We start from the raw sequence: 12,928 nt of genomic DNA, 5'->3' as shown, positions 1-12,928 counted from the left end.
CTGAAAAAAACAAATGTTTGGCAAGCTGCACATACAGGGTTATTCAAAAGTTACGCACCACTGGCCATAACTTTAGTTCTAATTATGATATCGATTTGCGGTTTGTGGCGTCCTTCCTCATATCGAGGGGGAAACTTTTTGAGGTACTTTTCAGTTCTTCACCCCCCCAGGGGGAGGGGGGGCGGGGGGCAACTCAAAAATTTCAAATGGCAACCCCCATCATGTGATACATCGTTAGAAAGAGCATGAAAAAAGAAAATTTTTGGCGCAAACCGGAAGTCGATCTGACCCCCCTGTCAAAAGTTAGGGGGGTCCAAAGGTTATTTAGGGGGTCCGTACCTTCATTTTTTAGAGTAGCTTCGGCGGCTCTTGGACATACCGTTTCTCTTTTCAAAGAGTCCTCGAATACTCCAAGTCTGATACCGAAGTCTTCATATTGCCCCCGGGCCACCACAGCCCCCCCGTAGGGGGGGATGGGCCTGTTACAATGAAACATTGCATTAAAATGCGAAAAGTCACAGAAGAGCTTCAAACTTAGCATCAAATCCGAGTGGAACTTCTTGCCGATGTTAACGCAAACGCAGCCTGCGACTTTAAAGTGAGTTTTCAAAACTCTTAGCCCCCTGCCCCCCTCATTTTTGGTTGCAGAGCGGGTAAAAACCGGGAAATTCACTACAAATAATGCCCGAAACTAATGTCCAACTTGAGGAGGACCCTTGAAACGTTGCGACCAGTCGGAGCATTGGAATACAAGGACTGCCACCCCCTTAAAGTACGGAAACATCCAAAACACCCCCGCTGCCCCCCTCATTTTTCGTTGCGGAGCGGGTGAAAACCGGGAAAATCGCCAGAAATGATGCCCGAAACCACTGTCCAACAAGACGAGGACCCTTGAAACGTCGCGACCAGGCGGAGCATTGAAATATAGGGACTGCCGCCCACTTTAAGGACGGAAACATCCATAAAACCCCCGCTGCCCCCCTCATTTTTCGTTGCAGAGCGGGTAAAAACCGGGAAAATCGCCAGAAATGATGAACCGGTTCTTACCAGCTCTGCAACGAAAAAAGAGGGGGGCAGCGGGGGTTTTATGGATGTTTCCGTCCTTAAAGTGGGCGGCAGTTCCTGTGTTGCAGTTCTCCGACTGAGCGCAACGTTTCAAGGGTTCTCGTCAAGTTCTACAGTGGTTTCGGGCATCATTTCTGGCGATTTTCCCGGTTTTTACCCGCTCCGCAACGAAAAATGAGGGGGGCAGCGGGGGTGTTTTGGATGTTTCCGTACTTTAAGGGGGTGGCAGTCCTTGTATTCCAATGCTCCGACTGATCGCAACGTTTCAAGGGTCCTCCTCAAGTTGGACATTAGTTTTGGGCATTATTTGTAGTGAATTTCCCGGTTTTTACCCGCTCTGCAACCAAAAATGAGGGGGGCAGGGGGCTAAGAGTTTTGAAAACTCACTTTAAAGTCGCAGGCTGCGTTTGCGTTAACATCGGCAAGAAGTTCCACTCGGATTTGATGCTAAGTTTGAAGCTCTTCTGTGACTTTTCGCATTTTAATGCAATGTTTCATTGTAACAGGCCCATCCCCCCCTACGGGGGGGCTTTGGTGGCCCGGGGGCAATATGAAGACTTCGGTATCAGACTTGGAGTATTCGAGGACTCTTTGAAAAGAGAAACGGTATGTCCAAGAGCCGCCGAAGCTACTCTAAAAAATGAAGGTACGGACCCCCTAAATAACCTTTGGACCCCCCTAACTTTTGACAGGGGGGTCAGATCGACTTCCGGTTTGCGCCAAAAATTTTCTTTTTTCATGCTCTTTCTAACGATGTATCACATGATGGGGGTTGCCATTTGAAATTTTTGAGTTGCCCCCCGCCCCCCCTCCCCCTGGGGGGGTGAAGAACTGAAAAGTACCTCAAAAAGTTTCCCCCTCGATATGAGGAAGGACGTCACAAACTGCAAATCGATATCATAATTAGAACTAAAGTTATGGCCAGTGGTGCGTAACTTTTGAATAACCCTGTATGATTTCCTCGGAGTGGTGAGAACTTTATTTTAGAATGATGTGTGCAAGTATCTATGAAATTTCAAGCCAATTTGGACATGAACTGCTCCTCACTAAGATCATGCCTGTAAAATTTCTTTGAATGTCTTCTTTTTTTTTCAGAGACACAGCTAGTGAAACTGTGCGAACATTGTTAGTGTATGGATACATGCTTGACCCACCTACTGGGGATCCAAACGAAGGTATTGTACTTTTCTCATGTTCATTTTTAAATTTTTATGCTAGCTCCATCTTAAATCATCTGTAAAAACTGTGCATTTTAACAAAAAGAATCTACAATCTACAGTTATTAGGTTTAAAGTATAATTTTTTTCTACCCCTCAGGAAAATAATATTTCATTCATTGCTTACTGCTACTCTCTCCAAAATAAAAATAACAAAATATCTCAAGTTCTTCTACCTCAGCATGTTAGTTTCACTAATAATTTGTGAGTTATAGGTGCTGACATTCATTAATTGCATAAATTGAGCTAACTATAAAAAATAAGTACATGAATACCTCTCCATTTCAATAGGCAGTAGATTTGATCATCCTTTATTACTATTTGTTTTTCAGCTGCGCTACTTGCAGAGGCAAACAGATTGCGACAAATGGCATTTAGAACCTATCGTGTTGAAAAAAACTATGCTGTGTCCAGCGGAAAATGGTAATCGTTTCTTCACAATGATATTTACATCATTTTTGAATCATATTTTTGGTTAAAATTTATTTCTGTTGTATCTCGGCAACTGCTATATTATTGATGCTGCATTTCTCTTTAATCCCCCTAAGACTCTTAAAGCATGCTCACCCAAGAGCAAACTTTCAGGTCATAATTTTAAGATTCTGCTTGAAACTTCCTTAATTTAAAATCTCCTCTAAATTGCCTGAAGCATAAGATTTTGATGTATACAAGAAACTTTCTAGGAGGTTTTAAGGCAAAGCAGTTTCTAGGGTCATCTTAAATTTCAGGCATACATACATGTTGTTGTATGTACCCACTTTTTTTATGAGAATAATCAAGTACAGATATATTACCTATTCTGATGTAAATAATTTTCTCTCCAAAATAATTTCAGTGATTTTGTAATCTGGATGTAATATTTTAACAGCATTTCTTTTTACTAGGTACATTTCTCACATTAAATACCTCCAGGAGACTAAATTAAATAAATTTGTGTATCATTAGTGTTTTTCTCCCCCCAAATAAATCATTATTATTTTTGAGATTTTTTTGCTCAGGTATTTTGAATTTGAAGTTCTAACAACAGGACCAATGCGCGTTGGTTGGGCCAGAGTAGACTGCAGTCCTGGACATCAATTAGGTAGTGATGAAAATTCCTGGGCTTTCGATGGATTTAATGTAAGTCTTTTCTCCTTTTTATCACACTTTTTTTTGTATTCAACCATGTTCCTAGAGAAGCTAATCGAGTTACTGAGCCTAGACTTATCAGAACAATCTTTAGTTGTTAAATTTTTATTGTAAGGCACTTTTTTTCCTCTTTCTATTTATTATAACTGAAAGTTACACTGCCCTTAAAGCACTGGTTTCAAAATTGTAGAAGAGTTAATCCTCAATTGAAGTCTTAACCTTAACAGAGAATTTATTCTTTGAATAAATTAATAATATGTCACTGCTCAATAAAAGACATTCCTTCAATTTTTCGGATTGTTTTGCGGCGATTTATGTGTCATATCATTTTCCAAGGTGTCTGTTGAAATAATTTCAACCTTCATTGCAATTTTTTCGTATAAAACTCCGTTAATGTAAGATAAGCCCGAAATAAGTATTCGAATTGAAGCATCATAATTTTCAATCATTAGCTTTTCCCAGAAAGACTTTTTTAAAACCTTGAATCATTTTTTAATTCACTCATAGAGTGTCAAGATCCACATGGGAAGTACAGAGCTATTTGGTCATCAGTATAAAGTAGGAGACATTGTCGGATGTTTTCTCGATTTGTGTGATAGTACCATCAGTGAGTAATTCTAATTTTGCTAGCCCTTCAACGTCTGACCTGTGACCTTATCTGTTCCCTTTCCTTATGTCTTGTTTTGTGTTTTTTGTTTCTTCTCCTCATCACCTGTGACTCCTCATCCGAATCCCTCTTATCCTGTTGTTGGGCATAATATCTTGGCTGAAATGTTAAAACTGGTATTATTTATTCTTAAGTTTCTTGGTAACTCTGTCGCACAAATTTCTCAAATCACAAATACCAAAACCATGTAAATTAAATTCAGGGTTTCTACTATTAAAAAAGCATGACAACAAAGGAGAGTTATTCATGAGGTATTCGAATTCAAAGGAAGGGGAATGAAAACTTATTTTTTCATCCATTTACCCATGATGACTTTTATTTTTTTCTCAATTTATTCTCTTAAAATGAATAGAGGTGCTCAGATGTACCAGCCAAGGGGCTTTAGTGATCTGAAAGTCACCGTGTCTTTCCTGTCTTTTTCTAAGGGTTATTCAATTATTCATCCCCAGATTCAATCATGGTCAAATGAACATTCAATGTATCCCTTTATTTTGGTGAGAAAAACTGCACACAGCAAATAGTTGTATACACAAAAATGTAGCTTATTTGATTCAAGAGTTGAGTGGTATAAAAAGTTTATAAATCATTAATGCCAATTTGACCACAGTCAGGACGATCCTTCCGATTATAAATAGTAGAAATCCTGAGTTTCCTCTGTTTGCTCAGTTTAGCAGAGTGGCTCATTTCGTTGCCTCAAATTTTGTCAACCATCATCATTCATCATTAATTCTTCTTTTACACTGTCTCTTTCAATGATCCTATTATACAAGTATCATACATCGTTGTTCAATCACTCAGAAAAAGACACAATTCTTCTCAGTAAAAAATTGCTTCAATCACCAACGATTGCCTTTTGAGTGGGCGTTGTTAAAATTCCATCAGGTAGTCGTTATTTGTTTATATTACAATAAAAATACAATTATGAATTTTTAGGAGGAGAAAACATATAATTTGAGTTTGAACATAGTCCTCATGTTAGTTCCTCTTTTCATGTGAGTGGACATGTAAAGTCGGCTTTTGTAGGGTAAAACATTAAAGGTAAATTTAATTTCCTTTTACTGTTCTGAGTCTCAATGAAAGGAAAGAAAAGGGCTCTTCTTCTTTATCTGTCTCTCTTTTAATCAGTGTATTGAATTCTTATCCCATTTATTTATTTTTCATTCTATCTTACATATTAAGTATGTTATTTTAGACAGATGTAATAGGATAAGAATCCAATTCTACAACTTAAGCTTCAATTTCACTCATTAAATTGACAGTTTGAGGAAGACTCAGCCAAGAAATTTGTAAAGAATCCAATGAACCACTAGACAAGGAACAAAACTAAGCATTCTGATACTCAAAATTTCACCTAAATCACGATTTGTGCAACAAAAATACTGACATCAACTCCTAATCAATATCTTTATATTTAGCATTGGTCAGGAAAAATTGTATGTTATGCTTATATGGAAAACCAGAGTACTTGAATTGAATCGTGCATTACAATGGGCTCAACAGGTTGACACACACAGGTCACAGGTTGGGCTCAATAAGCAGTGTTTCTTCCCTACCCTGTGCTGTTCAAAGTGTGAACAATGTGCAATCGCTGAGCCAAAGCGCCGATCTTGAGGTTTTCATATTTCCATCTGGCGGAGACTGTCATTGTAATGTTCAGAGAATGATTTCACTCAAAGAGATTACAGGGTTCGTTTTTATAAGCGGTAACTTTGAATCGATTTATTGAAAAACGTCAATATCCTCGTCAAGAGTTACTTTCGGTAATTTTTGTTGTACAAATTGTGTTCTACGTGAAATTTTTCTGAGAAAAAATTAATCATAATGCCTCAATTTGCATGTTGTCTAGCGCTCCATTGTTGAAAATGTTCTTTTGTATGTTTCTTTTCAGTCTCTTTTAACAAGCACCCTGATTTTCATGTGGCTTGTCATTCCCTGACCCGTTAATTAATTCATTCATACATTAAAAATATCCTGAAATATAACCATAATTACTGATGAAAATTTTCATCTAAAAAATTAGAGTAAAGGTGCTGTACTATACCAGACATTTTTAAAATAGCCCTTGCTTAGTTGCGAGAGTGAGCCTCCTTTGAAATTAAAAATTTGAATGCCTTGTTCGGAAATTTTAGGGCTCAAATATTATTTTTAAATACCTCCTTCAATCTAAAAAGACCTGTTTTTAAAATGTTGATACCTTTAACTGTCAATTTCTGTTAAAATTTTAAATGTAATCACTGCTTGATTTTGGAATGTGTTTGTGTTGGTTGTTGATGCCCTTTGCTAGGAAGAGAAAGTTCATTGTAATGCTGCCGAGACTTTTGGCCGTCAGTGGCAAGTTGGCGATATTGTTGGGGCTTGCTTAGATTTAATGGACCGCACCATCAGTAAGTCCCATTTCAGTGAAAGCTTCTTTTTCCCTTTTCTTTTAAATTGTTTTTCAATTCTCGTATGTTTGTTTGTTTTTCACTATTTTGGTCATATTCTGAAACTCACCATAGTGAAGACGATTTATGTTGGCATCCTTGCATCATACACATTGTTTTTGTCACAATTATTTAACTTAACCTCATCAGTAACCGCATCATAATCATCTGAATAGTACCCGTAATTCTGAAAATCAGCTAAACCTGTTATGTAAACAATTGATAATCATATCTGATGGACAATTCCTCGATCCCAACTTTTGAGGATTTTTCATGAAAGAACAAAGAAATACTCAAAAACAGTACTCCCTTGGTAACCCAAGTACGACTTGAAGCCGTTTTTTTACTTTTCATAATGAAAAGTGGGATAGGTGGGTCTTACTAACAGTGACAGGAGAGATAATAAGATTAAAGAGAGGCTTTCACCTGGCTGCTTTTAAGCATCCTTTAACGTGTGTTCTTTTCTATAGATCCATGCCGATATCCTCTCGGAGCATATTTCTCCCGACTGTAGTTTTACATTGCCATTTGCATTCACTCATTTTGTAATTACCCCCTCATAGTTGATGTTTAGTTTATAATTATTTTTGAACTTAGTGGCTTCTTTTTGATAAAGTATAAGCAAGATTTTACTGTAATGACAATTTTGGAAAGAAACGAAAGAAAGAAAAATAATAATTGATCACTCTCAGAAACTTGTTCATTCCGCATCAAGTCTATTTAGAAGATACCTTGAAAAGAAGATAAATATGAAGTATTGACATTTTTCTGTAGAAGTTATCGAACTTTTTTCTGTCACTCCTCTTTTAGCAAATACCCCTTTGATGTGTCAGTGAAAAATTAACGTTCAAGGTGCAAACATGTAGTCATAGATCAATGAATAAAAGGAAATTTTAAAATTCTTCCTCTTTAAGTAGTCCTTAGCGAATCAACCAGAGTGTCTTTTTTTGCTGTTTGAAATCATCAAATTGACTTGAGCATTTTAGAAGTGCTGGTGTTTTATTCTTAAGTTCTGCACTTTACATTCTCCCTAATTCTAATGTGAAGACTGCACCTTAACTCTTTGCTCGTCGATAGTAAAACTGCAAATCCCCCTGGTTTTTTTTAAAATGGAACGTGCTTTCCTTCCAATTAGAAGTTCAGATGTCGTTGTTTAATAATCAAAATATCTGAAATTGATATTTAAAAAATCATAAAGAGATCTCATCAATAGCGAAGTCTTGTGGGACACTCCTTTACTCCTCTTTTTGCTTCTGAACATCGATCTTTCATAAAGAGATCTTAAATTGATCTAATTTAGGTACATTAGTTCCAATGTATTAATTGTCAGTACATTGATCTCTTCAATGTAAACTTTTTGATTCACTTGTACTTTAAAAGAGTAGACCCCAAGATAGAGGTATTAGTTTGGGTATCAGAGCTAACTTCATTTTTTCTTCCTCTTTTTCTTTTTTCTATAGGTTTTTCTCTGAATGGAGAGCTTTTAATGGATGCACTAGGAGGAGAAACAACATTTTCAGATGTTCAGGGAGATGCCTTTGTCCCAGCGTTCACCCTTGGAGTCGGTCAGCGAGCCAAATTAACGTTTGGTCAAGATGTCAATCTGCTTAAATTTTTCACCGTCTGCGGATTGCAAGAAGGATACGAGCCATTTTGCGTGTAAGTTTGGAAGAATTTGTACTCCCTTCTTCCCTCTTCCTTTTTTCTTTAGTTATAAAGAAATTGAGTAAGATAAAACTTCATTATATTGTCGTTTATACATTACCTATTGTTTTTATTGTTATTGTGTGATTGTTATTAGTAGGTAACGGTTTATTGAATTTATCCAGCCTCAAAGCATAATGATAATGAAACTACCAAACTACATGTCTCTGTTTGTGTTATTGCATATTTTCGGTCCTCCATTTTAGTTTTTATGGAAGCCTACTCATAATTTTTGCACAAAATTTTATTCGATTTTTTTCAGTTCTTTCGGGAATATTCTCTGAACATATCCTCTGAACATTTTGCTAAAAAATGTTGCGGCATATTTTTTCGGAAAAATAAATTAAAACATGAAATGAATCATAAACATTGCAATAGAGATCCGAGGTTTGGTAGTTTCTTAATCAGTTAAGCACTAGAAAACAATAATAATACAGTTGTACACGGCGTGTGACTGTTGGCAAGAAAAGGCACCTCATAAAAATGAGGAAACTTCTCTGGTGAGCAATTTCTGTCTTATCAATATGGTGATGTTAAACCAAGAACTAAACCCAACTACAAAATTTTCAAATGGGAATTTGAGTTTTGAACGGATTACATTCAGTGTCCTTTAAAATAAACCGATAGTGGCGCAGTTCATTTTCGTGCCAAAAGAGGGTGCACCATTGCATTATAATCGGATAATTCTGATTATCCAATATGCCAGGTTAAAAAAGTGTATCATTATTTTTCATGCTCTCCTTGGTCTCTGCTTAATAATGACTTGTAATGAATTTACCAGGACCTAAATGCTTATTGTCACTATATTTGGACGTATTCCTATCAAACAGATTTTTGTTCAGGTGAGAAATATGGGGTGTGCTCGTCAGTTCTCTGGCTGTAAGAGTGAATGAGAATAATAAAGCGCCAGTGACGTCAACGGAAATAGATGCGGCTCCTCGTAGTGAGCTTTAACTCATGAGCCCTGTCCACAGTGCTCTCGTGCCATGCCCGCGGCTCATATATCCCGCATTCAGTTGGCACATAGTTCTGTTTGCTGAATTTAAAATCCCGCCTTTCGAATTCTTCAAAAGGAATCACGCCCACTTTTACATTGTTTCTTATGCAGCTTTCTAGAGCACACCCCATATTTCTTACCTGCACATAGTCCTGTTTGATAAAAATACGTCCATTTTAGGAAAAGTATCTTCAAAATATCGATAGAATAGTAACGTCCATGATTTTTATTTTTCACCTATAATTCTTTGTCAATACTTCATTTCAGAAACATGAATCGTGCTGTAACATATTGGTACACGAAAGACCAGCCAATATTTGAAAATACTGATGATTATGCTTCTCCTTTTGATGTGACTCGTATTCCTGCTGGTTCCGATACTCCGCCCTGTTTGAAAATTAGTCACAACACGTTTGAGACCATGGAGAAAGCCAACTGGGAATTTTTAAGACTTTCCCTGCCAATCATCTGCCTACCAGAGTTCATTGAGTATGAGCATTTTAAGATATTTTTTCTTTTGTATTTTGATGCGGAAAATGTCATCAATAAGATTTCTATGTCCAAATATTCTGTTCATGGTCTTCATGCAATTGTATCATTCAAATGGAAACGCGTCAGCACACTTAACTATCATGATGATAATGATGGAAAAAACATCACCCACCTAATCGTCATAACAGCATTTACATTTAGTTGTCTTTTTAATGGTATTGGCTAGGTGTCTCAGAAGTTTCATCACCTGGGAAGAGATCTGAAGAGTGAAATTTGTGAATGGATCCATGGTCAAAGTTTGTTTGAATGTAGAAAGTAACACTATGCACGCAGCATGTACAGGTATAAACATAACAATGTGAACCAAAGGCTGCTTTTAATATCTTCACCTCAAAGCGCCTTGTAAATTTTTTCAGTGGCTAGAAACTTTAGATGTGCAGAAAGAAAGCCTTGATTCATAATTGAAGGAGTCGTTCTCATCATTGTTAGGTTTGAATTCTTGTTGAAACTTCTCATCTATCTAATTATATTATGAATATCACTCGTAATTTTTATTGTGGCTCTAATCACAATGTCATGTATTTGTCAGCGAAGCAGAGAAAATGCGACGTTGGCAAGAGATACGCATCCGACAACATCGTCTTTTGGCAGAGGCAGATAAAACAACTCCAGCTCACATTGAACAGATAATGAAATCTGGTTTTTCCATGAGCGATATCAAAGGTACAAAACAACAATGGTTATTCTATGCAACCCTGAAAATCAACAGGATCGTTTTTTTTTTTTCAATTCCATATTCATCAGAGGAACTTACTGTGTTTCCCACTAATTTCAAGATGAAAGCAACTCTGCAATAGCTTTATTTAAAAAGATTTAACTTTGAAGAAACTTCAAAGTAGAAAAAATAATGAGAATAGTATAAGAATAAGCTTGCATAATTCAATCTTAGGGAGACTGAAATAGTTGCTTGCGTATTTTATGTTTCATATTTTTAGCATCTTCTCATTTAATGAATTATTTTATCACAATTAACATACAGGAACATATTTTTTTTTCAAAAGCTGATATTCTGTATTTGGCTGCTCATTGTAGACTCATGAATTTTTTGTTTAGTTGCTATGACATTGGAATTGTAACGGTTGTAAAATGTTAGGGCTGTCTGAATTCCAGGGCTTCATCGAGGATACTCTGAAGATGCCGTAGAGGCTGATGAAATGATGATGAATGGAGGAGGAGCAGGACCAATCCAGTCTAAATCAAAGAAGAGTCCAGCTCGACCACCTCGTAAAGGTTCTCTCTCAAGGAATGAAGATCTTCAAATGGATTCAATCATGCCATCAGGTAGTCATCAGAACATTTTATCATCATTAAAGTTGTGTTACTAACATTGAAGACTATTCCAATATATGCAGTGATATCATGACAATTCATGTACTTAACTGTGATTTCTTCTTTTTCATCACTAACGCTAATACATCTCTCACTCCTTTTTACATGCAGGAAAAATTCATCGATCCTCAAGTGAACTGGATGTCAACCGTTACAGTAACATGAATGGCAACGCTGATTTAAAAGATGACAAAAAGAAACGGGGTCGCTCACCATTCAGGTATATGCTTGTTTTTTTTTTAAAAAAAAAAGAATTAAAACTTGTTTTGTTTCCACTGTAATTCCATGATAAGTCTAGTTTAATTTCAAAATTTTCGGTGACTAGTGCCTTGTAATGAGTCTATTCATGATTCCTCAAACATTTTACATTTAGGGGTAGTGGACATAATCTAAGAATCCTTAATTTAAAAATGGTACTAAACATTCCAGAGAGTAAATTTTAACCTTTACAAGTTATATCAGCATAAATCACTGATTCGTTTTTGACTCATCTGCTTTGATACGCAGGTTTTTCTCTCGGAAGCGAGACCAAAGTGGTGAGAGAGGTAAGAAAGCAAAAACTCCGGAACCAGGCGGTATGGTGGCAGAAAGATTTGAAGGATTGGGACAAGGACGAACAGGTCAACAATTTAGGACTTCCCAGGTAACTAATTATATTTTAAATGTCGCATGTCCAATGAAATGATGCTGAGAAATCAATGATTTCCTCTTCAAAATCAACTTTGAAGTCAACAGGTCACTGCTTTTAACAAGTTTAGCTAGATAATGGTTGGAATTTTGTGTTTCTTGGCTGGATAAGACAATTGAAGCAGAGAAAATGAGATAAAGCTGATTTAGATAGGAATGGAGTTACGTGATTGGTCAGCTTTATCAGTCATCCTCTCTGTCATGCCCATGTTGGGCAATATTGACGACAAATTATCTGCAACTCAACGTGTACCTTTAATTTGTTGCCGACTCTGCCTAACGAAAAGGAGGACTGATACAGCTGATCAATCACATTACTCCATTGCTACCTTTATCTACTTTATCTTGTCTTATCCTATCGACAAACATAGAATTTCAGCAACTGGTATGTAATGTGGCAGTAGTTATCTTCCTCAACAATATAAACTGATCAATGAGAGGCCACTAGATTCTACCAAATTTGGATGAAGCAGCTTTGTGGACTGATTATTGTATTATAAATTTCATTAAGCTAGAGGATCTTATCCTCGCCTCTTTTTTTTTTAAAATAGAAAATATATACATATGTACCTATAGAAAGCATTATGAATCAGCTGATGTATTGATTTCGTCAAGACTCTCACCATTATTAACTTCTTATGGAGAGTTTACTCTACGTTTGCAGGCAAACATCAAGCTGGTACCTCCTGCAATTCCAGATCGGAATCCCACTGGTCCAAAGCAAATGTCTGGATCACCACTAACCAGTTCTGGAGTAGAAGCTATTGGAAACGAGATTTACGATGTTGAATGTCTTAAAATGATGAACGAGTACTTCTACGCAGTTCGAATATTTCCTGGCCAAGACCCCACTCATGTTTACATTGGTTGGGTAACAACCCAGTATCATTTACATAGTTCCACTTTCAATCAGTCGCATGTACGGCAAAGTAACATTACAGTATTGGATGATTATGGCCGAATAGTTGATAGGTATGTAAATGCTATCTTCTTATTATGAATCCTTTTTATTTGTAACATGGGTTGGCAGGATGTGAAACTTTTCTTCTCAATTTTTTGAAAATTTGGAAATTTAGAAGTTGCTTATCCACATATTTCCATTATCAAAAACTCCCTAGCAATGAACAGTCATTTAAATAAAAAACAGAAAAATAATAAT

At 36.6% G+C, this 12,928-nt stretch overlaps 1 protein-coding gene across 6 annotated transcripts in view; it reads left to right on the top strand.

Annotated features, from left to right (window-relative positions):
* Window positions 1–12,928, top strand: part of RyR (Ryanodine receptor) — a 130,121-nt gene that overhangs the window by 44,605 nt on the left and 72,588 nt on the right. For 4 of the 6 annotated variants that reach the window (XM_072306110.1, XM_072306112.1, XM_019045584.2 and 1 more), the window contains 11 exons: window positions 2,161–2,240; window positions 2,615–2,705; window positions 3,281–3,401; window positions 6,362–6,461; window positions 7,961–8,159; window positions 9,469–9,690; window positions 10,283–10,416; window positions 10,864–11,034; window positions 11,194–11,302; window positions 11,590–11,725; window positions 12,434–12,741. In XM_072306110.1, the coding sequence (XP_072162211.1) occupies window positions 2,161–2,240; window positions 2,615–2,705; window positions 3,281–3,401; window positions 6,362–6,461; window positions 7,961–8,159; window positions 9,469–9,690; window positions 10,283–10,416; window positions 10,864–11,034; window positions 11,194–11,302; window positions 11,590–11,725; window positions 12,434–12,741 (1,671 nt within the window). Of the gene's footprint in view, window positions 1–2,160; window positions 2,241–2,614; window positions 2,706–3,280; window positions 3,402–3,917; window positions 4,018–6,361; window positions 6,462–7,960; window positions 8,160–9,468; window positions 9,691–10,282; window positions 10,417–10,863; window positions 11,035–11,193; window positions 11,303–11,589; window positions 11,726–12,433; window positions 12,742–12,928 lie in introns of all 6 variants that reach the window. The other 2 variants (XM_019045586.2, XM_072306113.1) reach the window with 1 other exon arrangement.

The sequence above is a fragment of the Bemisia tabaci genome, chromosome 1, assembly GCF_918797505.1.
Source record: "Bemisia tabaci chromosome 1, PGI_BMITA_v3".
In the NCBI taxonomy this organism is placed as follows: Eukaryota; Metazoa; Arthropoda; class Insecta; order Hemiptera; family Aleyrodidae; genus Bemisia; species Bemisia tabaci.
The sequence above is the reverse complement of the archived record's forward strand: the minus strand, read 5'-3'. Positions and strand labels throughout refer to the sequence as shown.